Here is a 20,702-nt window from a genome sequence, read left to right on the forward strand (position 1 = left end):
TAGTGCGGCCACACCTGGAGTATTGTGTTCAGTTTTGGTCTCCTTACTTGAGAAAGGACGTACTGGCGCTGGAGGGTGTGCAGAGGAGATTCACTAGGTTAATCCCAGAGCTGAAGGGGTTGGATTATGAGGAGAGGTTGAGTAGACTGGGACTGTACTCGTTGGAATTTAGAAGGATGAGGGGGGATCTTATAGAAACATTTAAAATTATGAAGGGAATAGATAGGATAGATGCGGGCAGGTTGTTTCCACTGGCGTGTGACAGCAGAACTAGGGGGCATAGCCTCAAAATAAGGGGAAGTAGATTTAGGACTGAGTTTAGGAGGAACTTCTTCACCCAAAGGGTTGTGAATCTATGGAATTCCTTGCCCAGTGAAGCAGTTGAGGCTCCTTCATTACATGTTTTTAAGGTAAAGATAGATAGTTTTTTGAAGAATAAAGGGATTAAGGGTTATGGTGTTTGGGCCGGAAAGTGGAGCTGAGTCCACAAAAGATCAGCCATGATCTAATTGAATGGCGGAGCAGGCTCGAGGGGCCAGATGGCCTACTCCTGCTCCTCGTTCTTCTGTTCTTATGTTCTTATGAAGATAACTGTATCGCCCCTTGTCATCAGATTCAAATATTCATGTTTATCGCTAATGTGTCAATGGGTACCTTTCCAGTAGACCTGGAAGATGAACTAAGCCAACTTTAAGCTGCTTTACTATTTTGGGAAAATATAAATATACATGACTTTGGGCTGCTCTCTCCCAGCAGCTACCACTGATGCCTTCTTGGCAATTTCAGGACCGATGAGCTGCTAGCATCTCCAGTGCAGGACATCTCCAATGAGAGGTGAAAATCCAACTCCAACATTAGTCTGCCCACGGTGCTTTATGGCTACAGGGCAGGTTGGAATATGCCATCAGCTCCCACTACCCATTGGCTTTGTCCCCACGGTCCTAAGAATGTTTCTCTTCAGATAATTATTCATTTACATTTTGAAAGCCATGATTGAATGTGCCTCCACCACTCTCTGGCAGTGCTTTCCACACCCTATGTACTTGCTACAGCCCAATTATTTTCTGCTTAAAAATGTTTTTCCCCATGTTACCATTACTGCTTTCCAATCAAGGTGCAATGTGAAACTTTAATCAGAAGCTATTGAACCAAATTCTATTCCGATGCATTTATTTATGGACCATTAGGATAGCTAAATTCAGTATCCAAATGTTTTAAAATCTTTTAAGCGATGCAATCCTAGTGCTGTTTTTTTCCTCATAACTTTATATATGCATTTTATGTTGTGGATGTTGGTTCCAGTTTAGTATTACATCAAAATTTTCCATCTTCATCTCCCTTCTCCTTGGCCCCATAACAATAGAAACTTTTATAAAGCTTCATTGCCAAAAATAAATAAAAGGCCAGCTCACCTTATTGTTGTTACCTTGCAGCCTCCCAAGATGACGACTGTTTCTGAGTTGGAAGAGGTGACTCAGCAGCTTCGGCAGCAACTCCAGGAGTCAGAAAGTGAGCGAATGAAGGCAGCTCAGTATGGGCTAGAGCTGCTGAAAAATGAGGCTGAGCTAGACAACAAATTGACAGAAACGACAAATGAATTTGCCACTGTCAGAGAGGTACTGTCTGTAAAGATAAGTTAATACAGTGAACTGGAAATTGAACCCCCCACCCCCACCAACCAAGAAAACATTTTCTGTTTGAATATTAACAACCTTTCCCTAGGCTGTTGCTACTTCAGTCAAGTCACTGGAAGATAAGATCATCTTGATATTTCTGTCACCTATTTCCCTAGTATTTTGTACTGTACTGATGATGAAAATAAGATCAGAAGAACATTTTAGAGGTAACTGATAAAACTTTAAGGGGTGAAATCATCAGAATTGTAATTACAGGATACCTTTACAGAACCCTCATTGATCAATTTATTTTACCAAACGTTTTCCGCCTACCCCTTCCTTCTACTGTACCACACGGTGTGCGGTTACTTTCACCGTCTTGCTTTCATAATGACCTGAATGATAAGTTTGTTTTTCTATGAAATAAAAATTCTTATTTTGTGATTTTTAAATAGCTCTTGGAGCAAGAAAAATATTCATTGCAGCGAGAGGTGGAACTCAAGAACCGCTTGATGGACAGTTTGAATTCAGATATTGAGAGCATCAAACAGCAACAAAAAGCTCAACTGAGTCAACAACTGGAACAACAAGAGCGAGTTCATGGTCGTGAAATCAATGAGCTGAAGAGCAAGGTATGACATAATTTGAATTAACAAGATATATAATTAAGTTTAACTCTGCAATGTTTTTAAGTACTTTACTTATCATTTTAAAAATGAAAAATACGTTTTAGGCGTCCAGCACAATTTCTTGATAAGCAGTCTTAAGAAAAGAATCTGCTAATTAATTCTTATTAGATCTTTCATGCTGCCAGCCTCGAGTCCTATGCAGTTTTATGTTTTCCTTGCAGCAGGCTGTGCCAGACCTGTGCACTGGCACAATGTAAAAAATCATTGTGTCAGTGACTTAGAACAGAGATGGCCCAGCTGCATCTCCTGAAAAGCATCTGGCTTTTTGTTAAAATATGGAACTGGATTCTCCATTTTTGGGCCTATGTCCTCAAGCCATCGTTAAAACTGTGGTCTTTTACACCAGGAAAACAGTGCAAACTAGGTTCATGGAACAAAATAAATGCCCCGGTGAAGTTACATCAAATGAGAGATTTGTAGAAGATAGCAAGCAAAATTTTTTGTCAGTCATCTTTGTGCCTGTTACAGTTACTGAGCATAACCTAGGACATTTTAAATGTTTAACTTTCATCACAGGCCAATTCCTTTCTAGCTTTCAGATGTTGGATGTGTTCAGTCCCAAATCAAATTTCATCCCCATACCACTGGCTGGAGGATATAGGATGAGGCTGATCCATATTTTTTTTAAGGCTAGGTTTCGAAAGGAGAGGGTTTGATTCGGAGACAATGGAATGGATTAAGAGCAATGTATGTTCCTTTGGGAGGGTAATGCCTTTGAGAATCTTCCAATTCCAATGATGGTGCCGAATGAACTGTGGTCCTTGGAAGTGGCATTTCAAGTATAATTGCTGCAGCCGTTGTCCCTCGGTAACTGCCAATGCATGACAAAAGTGTAGCTAGGGAGCTGCAGAGGTAGCAACATCACCTTGGAAAGAAGAAATGTCTGAGACCCAACCAATCTCTTCTCTCTTTCTTGCTCTCTTTTCTCTCCCTTTTTCTCTTTTCTCTTTCCTTTTTCTCTCTCTCTTTTTCTATTTCTCTCTCCTTTTTTTCTCTTTTTTCTTCTTTTTCTCTCCTTCTCGCCTTCTCTCTTTTTTCTCTCTCTCTTTTTTCTCTCTCTTTTTTCTCTCTCTTTTTTCTCTCTCTTTTTTCTCTCTCTTTTTTCTCTCTCTTTTTTCTCTCTCTTTTTTCTCTCTCTTTTTTCTCTCTCTTTTTTCTCTCTCTTTTTTCTCTCTCTTTTTTCTCTCTCTTTTTCTCTCTCTTTTTTCCTCTCTCTTTTTCCTCTCTCTTTTTTCTCTCTCTTTTTTCTCTCTCTTTTTTCTCTCTTTTTTCTCTCTTTTTTCTCTCTTTCTCTCTTTTTTCTCTTTCTTTCTCTTTTTCTCTTTTTCTTTCTTTCTCTTTTTCTCTTTTTCTTTCTTTCTCTTTTTCTCTTTTGCTTTCTCTCTCTTCTCTTCTCTCTCTTTCTCTTCTCTCTCTTTCTCTTCTCTCTCTTTCTCTTCTCTCTCTTTCTCTTCTCTCTCTTTCTCTTCTCTCTCTTTCTCTTCTCTCTCTCTTTCTCTTCTCTCTCTCTTTCTCTTCTCTCTCTCTTTCTCTTCTCTCTCTCTCTTTCTCTTCTCTCTCTTTCTCTCTCTTCTCTCTCTTTCTCTCTCTCTCTCTCTTTCTCTCTCTCTCTCTCTCTCTCTCTCATTGGTAGAATAAAGACAAGGGTAGATTATTTTTGTATGAAATTGCACAGGTTCTCCTGCGCATGAGGGCAAAAATGTGATTTAAATAGTTGACTTACACATCACAATTAAATTTCAAGAGGATGCCTTTGAATATACATCTTTATTACTAGTTGGAAAAGCAGAAGTCTGAGCTGGATGAAGCACAGCTTTGTGAGAAGCAGCTGAGACACAAACTCGATCACCAGAGTGAATTACTTAATGCTAAAAGTGAAGAATTGAGGAATCTATCTGAGCGTGCGCAGGAAACCATGTCATCTGAAGTGATGAGCCTTCAAGTGGAGAACATGGAACTTGAAACTGCAAAGGTATGGGATTGGGATTTTTAAACTCCAACAACTGCTTCATTTATTTTTGCTGGTCTGGATCACATGCAAATAAGCAAAATAGTTCTCCTAACTCTGGTGGTTACCTACAACCGTTCACCATGGAAATACAACAAACTCCACAGAGAATCCTCCATGATCTCTTGTTCCTGCCATAATTCAGCGCACACTGACAGAAATAGCGTCCAATCTATTGGTGCTTATTGGTGCATAAATGACCTAACATTTAATGACTAAGTTGCAAAACAACTTTTTCTATTCACAAGCATACTTTTATCTTGTATATTTTGAATATTAAAACATTTTCTAGGCTGTTTTAACACTTGTTTTTGGTTAGAGCAATCTGGAAAAAAAAATCGCATTTGAATTTTAAAGATTTAAAATATTACAATGTAAATTTTACACATTTATAAACTGATCTATTTACTGAAGCTGTTAACTTTAAACTGTGTATTTGTTTTTAGCAATTTTACTTGGTTATCAAAAAAGCAGAAATAAATCTGGGGCTGAATTTGTCGCTTCACGGCGCAGGAAGTGAGAACCAGTCCCTCGCTGGCGGTGATATGAAGTTTGTGCCCCACACCAGAGGATCCATGTAAAACTGTCATTTGCATGGATTTTAATGAGTTGTGGCTTGGACTCTTCTTGCTCTGCCACTCTTAGATGGAAGTCCCGTAGGCGTAAATTAGTGCAAGTATTTACAAGCGGGAACTGGACACCATGGCTGCGGATGTGGAGTGGGAGGCTTAAACTTTGAAAAAGCCTCAAATTGTCGTGCCAGATGGGCAGGAGTGGGGAACAACTTGGTGCCAAGTCCGTGGACTCTGGTGTACCCCTCAGGATTAGGGTGGCCTGACTCGGATCGCCATTGCTGCAATGTGTTTTAAACGCACCTCTATGCAACCTACTTACAGACTCCTTGCTGCTCTCACTGCTAAATGCGCACTATGTCTTGTGAATGCTCAGAGAGCCTCTGCTCATCTGGGAGCCCACGCAGGCTGCCCTTCTGGAAACCCTTATACCCCAGCAGTATCTTCAAGGGGATGGACGTGGCCAAGCTCAATCAGGGGCCCACCAGGTGTTGGCACTCCTCACAAGCGCTGCCCCATTGCAGGGGATTAGCAGACCTCATCCTAACCAAAGAACACCTGCACCGTGGCCTTGGAACCTTCCTGGGGTCACTGCCCCTCTCTAGGCAGAGGCCTCACCAGTGACCCCCATCTCTCAGAATCAGCAGATACCTCCTGCTGGTGAGGCTGACAGCACTGACTGCCTTTGCAACCACTGCCCAGGTGCTGTTCAGGAGAGCGGGCTTGAGTCTGTGGCCCATCCTAGAGAAGAGAGGTGTCCCTCCTCTACTCACTAGCATGGAACTGTGGGTCCAGTTCAGACTTCTGAACTCGGGTGCAGGTCTTCAGTGAGCCATCTTTGTGGCTGCAGTGACTGTCTAGAAAGTGGAGCGCTTAAAAACAGCTGCAGCTGTCAAACTCTTGGAGCTAATTCCGACCTCAGCAGTTAGAACACCCGCTAGGCCAGGAATTGCTCTCCATTCGTGCCGGCAGAGTGCTGGCCTATTTACATGTCCTGTCACCTTGCCAAATAGCACTCCCAACGGAAGTGCAAATCACACGCTATTCAGTCCTGGTGGGAATATTTTTGGGCGGGATTCTCCTTGTTGCTGCCGATGCAGAATTTATGGAGTTCCACGACAGCAAAACTGCTGTCACATTTGGACCGATTCTGCTACTGCTAAGGGACTAGCACTGGCGCCATATGGAACACAATCAATTCTAATGAGAAGTGACAAGCTGCAGCTGTATATACACATTTCACTCCCCATACACCCACCAGCCGAGCCAACAATATTCATGGATGCTGAGCTAGAGACCCTCCTGGTCCAGTGGAGGAGAGGAGCATGACCCTGTACCCCAGCTCGAGAAGGCGGCCACCAGCTGCTTCTGTTCACTGTGCCTTGGTGCAGGTGGCAGAGGTAGTCAGCGCCATGGGCAACATAGTCCGGACCGGCCAGCAGTGCCGGAAAAAATGCACAACCTCCTCAGGGTGGCAAGGGTGAGTAGGCAACACTGCCTCTGGCACAACACTCCTGCATCACATGCCGGCACTCGTACCAGCCATCCTGCCCGTCCATCCCAGAAGACACCTGCCAGCAGGGACCCAGGTCGCAGGGCAGGAATCGCAGCAGGCTGCCTCCACTCCTGCTGTACTGTCTGGGGTACCACCTAGACGTAGCTTTAGGTCAGTAAGGCCAGAAAGGTAGACGCCAGTTAAATTGACATGGGTGCAGGGCACAGTTTAGTTGTACGGGCTAGGACACAAACCTGTAAATATTTGTTCACATTAAACACCTGTTACCATGAACAACCTGTCTCGTGGCTCTATCAGATGGATGTGAGGGACTGTTACCATCACTGTCATCCCAGGGATTCGATGGGAGCGTGTGATAGAATGGCAAGAGCGTGTGATAGAATGGCAAGCTCGCATGCAGGGATCACCCATGTGTATGGTTGTCGGGAGTTAGACGTAGCATATGATGCAGAGCGCATTGCAGAGTGGGTTTGTTGTCATCTTCCATCCCATGGACCAGACCCAATGTTACTACCAACCTAGTGCCTGCACCCCCGTAGTGCGGCAGCTATGTATCATGGAGGAGGTTGCGGGTGAGGGGGCCGGCGTCTCGAACATGTCAGGAATCTGCCTGAGAATCGGGCACAGCGGTGAATGATGCGCAGCTGGTGGTCACATTATCCATCAGCTGCACGTTGTCGAGTGGAATCCCATTCTGTTTGTGTAGATTGGTCGGATATCAACAGGTGCTTGTAGGGGGACATGCACCCCATCAATCACCCCTTGGGCCCAGGCCTGCTGCCCAGGCATCTTGGTGGACTTGGCCCACATTGAAACAGATGTATTGAGTCGCCTGGGCATCTAGGCATCTGTGACGATACTGGTGCACCGGGGTCTGAGAGATCCCGGACAGATCCCCACTGGGCCCTTGAAGAACCCCATTGCGTAAAGGTTCAGGGCGACTGTCGCCTTGACTGCCACCAGGAGCGTGTGTCCTCTCTCATATCCCAGGTGTGCCATCATCGGTCAGATATGGCGCACTGTCTCTCTGCTCAGCTGGAGTCTTTGGCATGCCCAGTCTAGAAAGTCCTTAAATGACAGGCTCTGCAGTGCACCCGAGGCCTTCATGCTGTTCCTCTGGGGCAGGCTCTGTTGCTGCAGCTTCCTCCTCTATCAGCTCCAGCCTGTACAGTGCAGCCTAGGCTGGCCTCTCGAGCTGGGGGCCTCTTTTCTTCCGCAATGGCCCCTTTAGTCCTACGCCATGTTGCATCGGGGCTGGCGTGGAGAAGGTACGCCATGTTGCATCAGGGCTGGCGCGGAGAAGGGAGCCACTGCTCACGCGCGTGTTGGTGCCGGTGTCACTGCGCATGCGCGGACCCTGCGGTGCCCAGTTGACGCTGGAGCAACAAGGGTTGCTCCCGTGCCATGCTGGCCCCCTGTAGGGGCCAGAATTGCTGATCCTGAGGCCATATTGACGCCGTCGGGAAACGCAATGGCGTTTCCAACGGCATTAACACTTAGCCTCAGGATCATAGAACCCCGCCCCCATTGTCTGCAAGGGGTGAAAGGCCGACATGTTAATCCCATGCCTTAACCAAGTCCACTGGACTACATGGTTGCCCGGTTGGCACGGCAGACTCTGAATGTCGTCCCCCACCTCGCTCCCCTGGCCCAGTTGAGGCCCGGAACTGTGTAGGCCTCTGGCTCTGATGCTTGCCAGTGCTCTGGCAGACTTTCGTTGGGAATAATAGTCACTAATGGCCTACCACCACAGATACAAATAGTCTCGAAGGGATTCAACAACTTGGGAGGAAGATAGGAAATAGGCAACAGAGGGGAGGCATGGTGGTGCAGTGGCTAGCATGGCTTCCTCAGCGTGAAGGGCCGGGTTCGATCCCGGCCACTGGTCGCTGTCCATGTGGCATTTGCACATTCTCCCCGTGTCTGTGTGGGTCTACCCCCACAATCCAAAGATCCGCAGGTAGGTGGATTGGCCACGCTAAATTGTCCCTTAATTGGAAACATTGTTTTTTAAAAAAGGAAAATGGGCAACAAGACAACTGAAAGGAGATATTTATTTAGCATTAAAATATTTTGAATGTAAATGAAAAATTAAAATAATTGCTGAAGTTCCATCAACATTACCGTAAAAGGAAACCATCTTGCTTTGAAGCTATCTTTCCATCAGAAAAGTTTATAGCATTATAACTGAATATTTTTCAGATCCTTTTCATGAGTCTGAATTTGATCACAATTGAACATTAGTTTTGTGGATTAACAGGTTGGGTATTACCAAGATGAAATTAGTACGAATGAGATTTGAGCTATTCTTCCTCCTTCCGAACTCTCTCTCGCATCCATGTCATTGCTTATCGAGAGGATAAGCAGCTGACCTCCCAAGCCTCTAAATGTGCAACTGGCAGCCCTCAAACCATTCCATGATATGTACTTAACATCCACAAACGGTAGCATGGCTGAAAACATTCATGGTACAAACCTGCATTGTGGTACACTGATTCAACACGGTGTTCTGGAATATACTTATTAGCTATAGCTTGCTGACAAATACCATCATTTGTTGCAGAACCCTGATTTTGAAGTGCATTATCTCTCATTCAGGGCAAGCTGCAGGAAGACCTTAATGAAATGATGTACCATCAGGAACAGTTGGAGTTGGCTAATAATAATCTTCAGCGCCAGGTTGAGCGACTGCAAGAGGAGAAGGAGGAACAGGAGAAAGAGACTGTTTCATACTGCAATGCATTGGAGGTGGCCACATTTATTTGTATTTCCAAAACTGATCATTACTTACAGACTGAAACGTATTGAGATCGGACTGGATCCAAACTGGCTGTAATCCAAATTCTGACGCACTATGTAATATAGCTAAATTGCTGCTGCCTAATTGTTCAGATGTTAACCAGTCTGACCTTGGGTCTGTTTCAGAGCATCACAGATTCAAGTTCATGTTGAATGCACTGAGTATGTCCAGGACAGCTCCACTCAGCCAGTTATTTTGTATTATTTTAAAAACTAGATTATATAATTTTCGTATATAGTACAAAAGAGATGCTCACTGGATGTATAGAATATGAAGGAATATCTCAACCAGTTTTCAACTTGAAGAATGCTCAGGTGCATAATCCCAATTTTGTTTCTTGTATACTGACTGAATTGAATTGCTGCTCACCATAATTTGGCACATCTGCCATGACAGCTGCTTCCTCTGTATTCTGTCTGTCTTCACAGTACCTCTGGTATGTGGTGGATGTGGGATGGAATCAGATCTTTGATAGCTGTCTGTGGATCACATGATCCTGACTGTTCAAGGGTTTGTCAGTTTCAATGTGGGCCTCGTACCATCCTTCCTTGATCTCGAGGGATTCAAATTTGTTTTTATTTCTTTAGAGTCAATCATGTTATTGAATAATCCAATTGAGTAATCTATTTCTTCATGGGGATTAGAAATTTTTAAGCTTGAAATGCTTTGGCATCTTTCTTTACCTCTTTTAATTTTCTTTATATTGTGTAGGAGGTGGTTTTGGATGTTTAAACCATAGAGCCATAAGTTATTTTGAATTACTCATCTTTTTAAATTTAGAGTACCCAATTAATTTTTTCCAATTCAGGGGCAATTTTTAGCCTGGCCAATCCACCGACCTTGCACATCTTTGGGTTGTGGGGGCGAAACCCACGCAAACACTGGGAGAATGTGCAAACTCCACACAGACAGTGACCCAGAGCCGGGATCGAACCTGGGACCTCGGCGCCATGAGGCTGCAGGGCTAACCCACTGCGCCACCGTGCTGCCCTCGTTGTGGTTATTTTCTGTAGGATACAGTGATTTTTATTTTTATTTAGCAATTTGCTCCTATGTAAATCTCAAGTGGGCAAGAAATTATTCTTAATTTCTTTTGTGTAGAATGACCAAGAACAATAATGACCTCGATAATCCTAAGCATTTAACATTCTTTTTGTTTAATTTCACAATTTTAAAAATCCCTCTTTTTTTTTTTTACGATTATTGGATCTGAAGATTATTGCATCAGGCTTTGAAAGAACTATAACATGGCCATGTCCCAGAGCCTTTTCTCTTGGTAATCTTGATTAGTGTAGCCAAATTGGTAATAAGCTGAAGTATTCAATGTGAAAAGATTGATTCGTTTCTGGGAAATTCAGAATTTTTGTAACTGGTGTGAATTTCTTGTCTGCTTAACTCCAGAAAGCACGAGTGGCTAACCAGGATCTCCAGATTCAGTTGGATCAGGCACTACAAGAGGCTCGTGATCCCAACAGTAAAGGGAACTCTCTATTTTCTGAGGTAATGTATTTCAGATTTTTCCAGATACCAGTAGTGAGTGGCTTTTTAACAAATTTCCTCCCCATAAGACTCAAATGGTGTAGACCCAGATACAAATTTGATGTTCCTCTATAAGGTAAAAGTTGTGTGTTGTTTGAGTGAATTTATGCATGCGTTCATTCTCCATCTACCATTCCCTTGCCTGGAGGCGAGGTCGGCCACCAGCTTCCAGGTTTTTGCCAGTTCTGTTCCATTTGGTGACTGTACTTAACATTCAGACTAGATTTGAAAGCTCATTGAGTTGCACGTTAAAAGAAAAAATGGGGCTATACCCACTTGAACGGTGTTAAATTATTTGGAGGATAGACTGAACTATGCAGTGTGTAGACAACTGAAGGACAGGATGTTGTGAAAAGATTTACAGTTGAGTGTTCTGTTTAGGTGGAAGATCGTAGGGCAATGATGGAGCGACAGCTTATTGGTTTGAGAATCCAGTACCAGTCGTTGCAGAAACAGCATGCATTCTCCCGTCAACAGCTACACCGAATGAAGGTACTGTTTCCATGATATAAGTTGACGTATAATGTATCTTAAATTGTATATTTACGTATATTCCCGTACCAGCCTCCCCGGACAGGCGCCGGAATGTGGTGACTAGGGGCTTTTCACAGTAACTTCATTGAAGCCTACTCGTGACAATAAGCGATTTTCATTTTTTTCATTTCATATTGCGTATTGCCAGCGGAGTTCAGAGATCAGCCTCCTGAAGTGTTGATGTGCTACATCTCATGCAGTTTTTCATCCAATTCATTGTGGCCCATATTAGCAAATATTAATTTTGTGATGTCGGATGTTTCCAAATAGTACATTCATTGCTCTATGTTCTCAGCCAGTTGAAGAACAGCATTTAAGAAAATATTTTCTCAATACTAATACAGAATTAAGACATTTTGGGCTTCTCTGTCACCTCCTTTAGGGAGAGGCTGTCAAATTACATGCCACTCGGGCACCGTGCTGGATAGTAGAGGGCCTTACCTGGGATCCAGGACACAACTGGCTGGTAGCCGTATGAATGGCAATGCCATTTGGGAGGTAGTGGCTGATGCCAGTACTGCATTCACCGAGTGGTTAACAGTTAGCCTGAGAGTCTTGAGTTACAGGAGTTATAGACTGGGTGGTCAAATGGGCAGAAAATGGCAGATGGAATTTGATCCTGGAAAGTGTGAGGTGTTACACTTTGGAAGGAGCAATTTGACCAGGAAATATTCAATGAATGGAACCACACTGTTAAGCCCTGAGGAACAAAGAGACCGTGGCATGTTTGTAAATAGATCTCCAAAGGCAGAAGGGCAGGTTAATAGGGTGGTGAAAAACGCATATGGTACACTTGTCTTTATCAAGCGTGGCCAAAAACAAGGATGCCATTTTGGAGTTGTATAGAACATTGAGGCCACAGCTGGAGTACTGTGTGCATTTCTGGTTGCCATATTATAGGAACAATGTGATTGCAATGAAGTGGGTGCAGAGGTGTTTCACTGGGATGTGCCTGGGATGGAACATTGAAGTCATGAAGAAAGGTTGGATAGACTAGGGTTATTGTTGCTGGAGCAGAGAAGACTAATGTTTTCTCTGATGGTGACCTGATTGAGGTGGAGAAGAACATTATGCAGGGAGTGGTTGGGGGGAGGGGAGGGGGGGGGGGGGGGGAGGATTAGTTATGGGTGGGATTATTTTGAAATGGTATTTGTTGTATTTTTTTTTAAACCTTGTTATGATGAAATATGTTTCATCATATTTGGGTTGGGTGGGTTTACTGGATTACAGGGATAGCGTGGGAGTGTGGGCTTAGGGTACTCTTTCAAAGGGCCGGTGCATACTCAATGGGCCAAATAGCCTCCTGCACTGTAAATTCTATGATTCTAGTCTACAGAATACGTTTCTTAATAAAAATAAATATTTTGAAGAAGAGCAGGGAAGTTATCCATGGTATCCTGGCCAATGTTTATTCTCAATCAACATCACAAATAGATTACTACTGGTCATTATCACATTGCTATTTGTGGAAGTTGGTTGAGCACAAATTGGGTGCTGCAATTCCTACATTAAAACACTGACTCTACTTCAAGAATACCTCATTGGTTGTAAAGTGCTTGGTAATGTCTGTTAGTTGTGAAAAGCACCTATAAATGAAAGCCTTTGCTTGTCTCAACAAGCTTTCTTCAGTATTATTGTGTGACCCAGTACCTGTCATGTTAATTGTGTCCCTGGACATGATGTGCTTGCTGTTGTCTCCTTTTACTGGACTTGGTGCTTCCCTGATTTTTTTGCCAATGCATTCTCTGGAGATCCCACCACCTTCCCCCTCTCGCTTTCCATTGAGGTGTGATGTAAATCTATGATCCGGATCAAATACTGCCCCTGCCTTATGGGATTGGCGGAATCTGGTTTAAAGTGGGGAAAACAACGGGAGCTCACATCGAGCCAACAAAGATATTTGGTAATTGCCAGCAAACTAGCTGGTGGCTCAAAATAACAGATAGTTAGCAACTGTGCTCAGTGTGCTTTAGTTTGTCATGAGAATACAATCTATGGAATATTATAGTTCAATTTGAATTGCAGAATATGATTTCAAAACATTAAAAATCATGAAATCCAGTATAATAAAGAAAATGCTGATGTATTTATTTTCCTTTTAAACAGCCACCTTTCCTGGATGACACGGTGGTGCAGTGGTTAGCACTGCTGCCTCTTGTGCCAAGGACCCAGGTTCAATCCTGGTCCTGGGTCACTGTCGGTGTGGAATTATGTACATTCTCCCCATGTCTGCATGGGTCTCATCCCCCACAACCCAAAGGTGTGCAGGGTAGATGGATTGGCCATGATAAAATTGCCCCTTAGTTGGGGAATAAAAGAATTGGGCACTTTAAATTTCTATAAAAAAACACTGCCGTCATTCATGTGTATTTAAGTTGTCAGGCTTTTTTTGAGACTGATTTTGAGTTTTGTAGATTGACATGTATGGTGATGACTTGAAAGTCTACCGAGTGAATAATTGTTCAAATGCTCTGAGCAGTATAATGAATTGGTTTCTACTTTCAATCCCCTTCCTATTTGGCCCTTGATTAGAATGCCAGGATATGTGCAAATGGGCCAAAACATGAATGTGTCTATATGTGCTCCAAAGCATTACGCTAGCTTTAAACTCTGCTTTTGCCTCTTGCAGGAGCAGTATTTATAGAAAATAGAAAGGCAACTAACTTTAAAGCTTCAAACATCTCCAACAGATTATGCTTTGTTGGATTTGCTTTTGTGAAGAGTCTTAAGACAGCAGAAACATTTGCAGTAATGCCTGATGGGCTTAATGTTTGCAGGGCTCTTATATAGCTTTGTATTTTTTAATTAGGTCCAGATAGCCACGATGTTACAAATAAAAGGCTTGCAGTCGGACCCTGGACAACTAGAGCGCTTGCAATCAATGCTTGCACAAAAGAACAATGAGATTCAAGCTCTGGTTGTAAAACTGCGACGCCTAGAGAAAATGGAGGTAAATAAAACTATTTTGTGCTATATGTGACAATTTGGGATCTAGGCCTGGTCATTCACTATTTCCTGCTGCCCTGTTTAAAAACAATAATCTGTGAGTTTTCAAATGGATATAGAAGGTATCACTCGGATAACGAGGTGAAATGTCAAAACTGATTCACCATCAAACTTTAGTAAGTGGTATTAGAAGATAATTTAATTGTATTGAAAGTTTATTTTTAAATCCTGTTTGTTTTTTAAATATTTTTAAAAATAATTATGGGAGCAGATAATTTTTCTTGTTTTCTCCAGCAGGCAAAATGAACACTTTTAAAAATATTTTCCCTAAGTTTTGCCCAAGTAGCTTGATATAATTTTGACTTGTTGGCCTTGGTGGCTTAGTTCAGATTTCTAGGTACATATTGCAGAACCTCGTTGTAAGATAGTAATAATCCAGTGCTCTCTCCCTACCTAATTTTATCTGGATGTACTCATTCCCTGCATTTTTTTTCTTTTTTTTTAAGATGAATTATGATGCTGGGGATTATCATAATGGAGTTGATGTTTCAGATTACGGTGACGGACAATACTACGTCGAATTGCTTAAGCTGCAAATAGACAATGCCAAGTACGTGTTGGATTGTATTGTGAACAATGCTTGCACGTTTAGTAACTATGATAATGGAAACTAATTTCATTGGGTACTAGCTTTGAGTTTGAGGTTGTGAGTTTATTGATGGTTCTGCTGGCATAAAGTAAAAGGTTTTGCTGTATATAGATGCTTGTGGAACATAGATTGCTCTGTTGTGTTGGTAGTCAAGAACCAATCATTCTACTCAATCATGGTTACTTAGTAAATGTATAAATGATCTCTGGCACAACCTGCAGGGAAGTTATGTGCATTTTGTTGCCTTTCCCTGAGGGGCATTTTGGCGAGATGTGCTCTGTGTTCAAATCAGATTTTGTTTTGGGAGGTTTCTTTGCTCTCCTTTGTCGTCACATATTCCGTACATATATCGACATTATATATATCGTAGGCCTGCTGGTGGTTCACTCAAGTGGTCATTATTCATTTGTATGCCTCAATAGTGGGGGGGGGGGGGATTCTCCACTGGTTGGGAGTTGTACCTAGCACAAGGGAAGATAGTTGTGGTATTTGGAGTTCAATCATCTCCGTTCCATGATATCACTGCAAGAGTTCCTTAGGCTAGTGTCCTAGGCCCAGTAATCTTCAACTGCTTCATCCATAACCTTCAGAAGTGGGAAAGTCAGAAGTGGGATGTTTGTTGATGAATGCACAATATTCATAACCATTTGTAACTCCTCAGATACTGAAGAATATGTCCAAATACAGCAAGACCTGGACAATATCCAGGCTTGGGCTGACAAGTGGCAAGTAACATTCACACCACACAAGTGCCATGCAATAACCATTTCCAGCAAGAGTGAATCTAACCATCACAGATTCCTCTATGATGAACATCCTGGGGGTTACGAGTGACCAGAAGCTGAACTTGACTAGCCACACAAATACTGTGGCTGCAAGAGCAGGTCAAGAGGCTAGGAATCCTGTGGCGAATAACTCGCCACCTGACTTCCTAAAGCCTGTCCCGTATATACAATGCACAAATTAGGCGTGTGATGGAATACTCTCCACTTGCATGGATGGAGTGCAGCTCCAGCAACAGTCAACAAGCTTGACCCCCCCATCAACAAACATTCACTCCCTCCAAACATTCACGAGGCCTCACCCGGGTCCTCGGTGCCATAGGCTGTAATGCTAACCACTGCGCCACTGTGCCGCCCAACCTTGAATGCAAGTTAAAGATTTATGCAGCTTTTCTGATGATCAGTGACAGCTGTGTGTACCATCTACAAGATGCACTGCAGGAACTTTTCCTTCGGCAGCACCTTCCAAACTCACAACTGCTACTATTTAGAAGGACGAGCAGCAGACACATGGGAACACCACCTGGAGGTTCCCTTCCATGTCACTCAGGATCTTGACTTGGAAATATATCACTGGGTTAAAGTTCTGGAACCCCCAACAACACTGGGTTTATCTATGCCACATGGACTGCAGCAGTTCTAGAAGGCAGCTCATCACCACATCCTCGAGGGCAATTCAGGATGGACAATAAATACTGGCCTAGCCAGCGATGCCTACGTCATATGAATGAATTTTTAAAGTTCCTTGTTTGTAGATGCAAGTTGAACAAATGAAGATTAATGGTAGATTGATTACTTTGGTTTTTTAAAATCTATTTAGCCTGACAATTGAATAGCATTGTACTTATTTTCATTTAAATGTTTACTTGTGTTCAAAAGAAGGCCACCTACTGCAGATAATTGAAAATAATTCTTGTATGGCTGGATGTGCTATTTAAATATGTGTAGGCTATACCTGTGTGTTTCTACCTATTTCCCATTGTAACTTCCTTATCTCTTCCTTTCCCTCTGCTATATTGCCTGATGTATCTGATGTAAATATTGAGCTATTAAACTTGAATCAATTTGAATATTGACAGGAATTGGCATGTTAGGAGTAAAAATAACTTTAAAAGTCTTTGGAGGAATAAATGCGGTAACATATTCTCAGAACTAAATTAATGCAATATTTTTTAATAGACATATAATTGGTAACATGTGATTATAATGAAACTCTCTTTTAAACTAGGAAAGAAAATAAGACCGTGAATGATGAGCTGTCTTTGCAACGCATGAAGGCTCTTGCAGAGAGTCAACGTGTCTTAGAAGTCGAACGTAAATTTTATGCCAATGAAAGACAGCTAAAACAATATCAGAGTGAAAACATGAAACTTCGAATCAAACTGGATGAATTGAGGCTTAAATATGAACCTGAAGGTATCTGTGCCAATTTATGAATTAATCTAAAGTTTTGAAAACCCAGCAGCATTTCTTTATTTCAATTACTGGTATTTCTGTTGGGTTGCATTGCGGAGCTTTTTGCCTGAAACTTGCCAGTAAGGGTACAGCCAATTTGTCATAAATTTTACAACTGATGGCAGGTTGATGCCTGTGGAATACTGTGTAGCTTTTTTTTAAACATAAGAGTGCCCAATTTTTCCAATTAAGGGGCAATTTAGCATGGCCAATCCACCTATCCTGCACATCTTTTTGGGTTGTGGGGGTGAAACCCACGCAAACATGGGGAGAATATGCAAACTCCACACTGACAGTGACCCAGGGCCGGGATTCGAACCCGGTTCCTCGGCGCCGTAGGCAGCAATGCTAATCACTGTGCCACCCTGCTGCCCTGTGTGTAGCTTTTTTAATTACTTAAGACTGACAATTAGACTGTGAATATTTGACTTTAGATCATCTGAACTGGTTTGATGCCAACTTCTGAAAGTTTGGAAGTGGTAGCATCTTTGCCGTGTTTAGAATTGTATTGCGTTCTGCAGATAACGTGAAAACTTTTTTATTGCACAATAGAGAAGAGTTAGGCCACAGGATATAGGAGCAGAATTAGCCCATTCAGCCCATCAAGTCTGTTCCGCCATTCAATCATGGATTTACTTTGCTTAATCTAACACTGAATACACACCATCCTCACAGATGTTAAGGTGACAAATAATCCTAGTTTATAACTTAAATTGGAGCTGTAAACCTTGAATGCAAATTTTTATTTTTTAAATTTAGTACCCAATTATTTTTTTCCCAATTAAGGTGCAATTTAGCGTGGCCAATCCACCTAACCTGCACATCTTTGGGTTGTGGGTGTAAAACCCACGCAGACACTGGGAGAATGCACAAACTCAATAGTGACCCAGGGCTGGGATCGAACCTGGGTCCTTGGTGGGTGCTGTAGGCTGCAGTGCTAACCACTGCGCCACCATGCCGCCCAACCTTGAATGCAAATTAAAGATTTATTCAGCTTTTGTCACCAGTAAGAGGTTTGCAACATTTATAAGTAAATGAGTCATTTTCTCTTGGAGCCATTCATTGTCTTCGCAGTTGAGTCATGTTTGTACTTTCTATCTCACTACGTGCTTTCCATGGAAGATATCATTCAGTTCTGTACACATTAATAACTGGATGCTGAGTCCGGTTTTTGCATCCACAATTTATTAAGCGCACTAGAATCTGACTTGAAATTATAACGTAAGTGCAAAAAGTTTAATTTCTGCCAGAAAAACACATTGTAATTAGTGGTGTGTATTCACGTTTATCTTGGGGAGCAAAGTCACCTGAAATTTTCAATACTGCAGACTGATGGGTTTTTGCTAGTTGAGAGCAGTACCGCAGCTTATTACATGACCTTTTTTTTTCAATGTTTGGTATCTCTTAATGTTTCACTCAGCTGCACATACTCTATATTTAGTCCAAAATCCTGTGTGATGCCTTCCATGATGCTACTTGGCTGTACGTACCACAACTTAGCAAAGGCCCTGAGGGGCATTGACAGGCTAGATATGGAGAGAATGTTTCCTCTGGTCAGCGAATCTGTTTTTAAAAATAAGGGGTCACTCATTTCAGACTGAAATAAGGAGAGAGTTTTGAGGGTTGAGTCTCTGGAACTCGCTTCCTCCAAAGGCAGTTGAAACCGACTTTGAAAATTTTTAAGGTTAAGCCAGATAGATTCTTGATGAACGAAGGGGTTGAAAGCTTGTCGGGGGTAGGCAGGAATGTAGGGTTGAAGTTGGAACCGATCAGCCATGACCTTATTGGGCAGCACGGTGGCACAGTGGTTAGCACTGGTGCCTCTCAGCACCAGAGACCTGGGTTCAATTCCAGCCTTGGGTGAATGTCCATGTGGATTTCTCTTCGGATCTGCATGGGTTTTCTCTGGGTGCTCTTCCCACAGTCTAAAGATGTGCAGGTCAGGTGGATTGACCATGCGAAATTGCCTCTTAGTGTCCAACGGTAGGGTGCTCTTTCAGAGGGTCGATGCAGACTCAGTGGGCCGAATGGCCTCCTGCACTATCGGTTCTAATGAATGGAGGAGCAGCAGGCTGGAGGGGCTGAGTGGCCTGCTCCTAATTTGTATGTTTGAATGACATTTCCAATATGGAGTGAAGCAGGAAAGAATGGTTTGAGGTACAGATCAAACATCTTCTAATTGAAGGGTGGAATAGGCTGGAAGGGTTGAGTGGCTCGTTGATCCTGTGTGATAATGTAGTACACGGTGAGTAATCTTTACTAACTCATTACCTTTCTTTGTAAAAATTGTGCATATTTCATTTAAATGTAAAAATTAAAGGAAAATTATACATTTAAACTTTCCTAGTTCCCAGCATTGCCTCGGTTCATTCTGGAATGGAATTATTTGCTTAAATTGACCGATGATACAACTTCTTTGTCAGCTTTTTAGTGCTACCACATACAAACAAGTGAGATTTTGACATACATATATACAGTTTGGGGAATGGGGTAGGAGTGTAGACCTTTCATGACTGTCATACCCCCATGGTCAGTATAGTGCCAGACTGGTAAGAGGGCTCACTGACCTTGTGATTTCCTTTCTCAATTTACATAACATGTTAATTTCTATGTGGAGGTTCAACTATTGTACATTCAGTATGCTCTTGGGCAGCACGGTGGCGCAGTGGTCAGCACTACTGCCTCATGGCACCGAGGATCCGGGTTCGATCCTGGCCCCGGTTGCCCCGTGGGTTTACCCGCACAACCCAAAGATGTGCAGGTATGTAGATTGGCTATGCTAAATTGCCCTTTAATTGGAAAAAATAATTGGGTACTCTAAATTTATTTTTTAATTCAATATGCTCTTTTTGAAAAATCAGCATAGGTGTGATGGTCTTGTGATTCTATGATTGTAATTAATAAGACCAGTAATTAAGATAACTAGCTCCATTTAAGATCTCTTTTTAAAACAATATATAACTTTTTTTTCCTGGATGTTGAAAATGTGAAGCTGTTAACTGACTATTTGCCTTCACCCAAGCTGCCTGGGGCAGTGCAGTAATTACTATAAGGCTATTACATGGATGTAAAAATGTCTGTGTTCAACTTTAAAATTGTGGCTTGCAAATTTTAAATTCCAGAAGTTAAGGATCGGCCACAGAACCACAAGAAAGAGAAAATTCCGTTTGAAGTATTCGAAGAAGCTCAACTGACATCCAGCAAGATTCCTGTTGTTGAAGCTACTCTCTCAGCTAATACAGCAGCTGACACCAGAAGTGGACAGACTGAGGTACTGCATAATGAGATGTTGGCTCCAAGCTCTGAACCAGTTATTCAAGGAGTGCCAGCCTCTGCCATTGACAAACAAATTACAGAACTGGAACCTGCATCTAAACAGCCACCTTCTAAAGAAGGGAAAAGAGTGCGGATTTTGCAAGAAGCGAGTGATGTGCAAGTGTTATCTGAACGGAGCAACAATGAAATCTCTAGGCCATCGCCCTCCCCAAGGTCAGTGCCTCGTTTTCAGCTTTTGCCCAGCATTCTTCACTGGCCTATTGCACTCCTTATTTACAGCATGAACTATGCTCTCTGCTTTGTTCTTGGTTTCTTTGGTT

General features: G+C 42.6%; 1 protein-coding gene across 2 annotated transcripts in view; it reads left to right on the forward strand.

The window, feature by feature from the left end:
• Positions 1-20,702, forward strand: part of spdl1 (spindle apparatus coiled-coil protein 1) — a 50,850-nt gene that overhangs the window by 18,780 nt on the left and 11,368 nt on the right. For both annotated transcript variants that reach the window (XM_038812351.1, XM_038812352.1), the window contains exons 2-11: positions 1,434-1,616; positions 2,072-2,248; positions 4,083-4,277; positions 9,000-9,149; positions 10,603-10,701; positions 11,122-11,232; positions 14,084-14,224; positions 14,727-14,830; positions 16,880-17,067; positions 20,229-20,595. In XM_038812351.1, the coding sequence (XP_038668279.1) occupies positions 1,443-1,616; positions 2,072-2,248; positions 4,083-4,277; positions 9,000-9,149; positions 10,603-10,701; positions 11,122-11,232; positions 14,084-14,224; positions 14,727-14,830; positions 16,880-17,067; positions 20,229-20,595 (1,706 nt within the window). In that variant the 5' untranslated portion in view covers positions 1,434-1,442. The remainder of the gene's footprint in view (positions 1-1,433; positions 1,617-2,071; positions 2,249-4,082; positions 4,278-8,999; positions 9,150-10,602; positions 10,702-11,121; positions 11,233-14,083; positions 14,225-14,726; positions 14,831-16,879; positions 17,068-20,228; positions 20,596-20,702) is intronic.

This window comes from Scyliorhinus canicula, chromosome 11 (assembly GCF_902713615.1).
Source record: "Scyliorhinus canicula chromosome 11, sScyCan1.1, whole genome shotgun sequence".
NCBI lineage: Eukaryota > Metazoa > Chordata > Chondrichthyes > Carcharhiniformes > Scyliorhinidae > Scyliorhinus > Scyliorhinus canicula.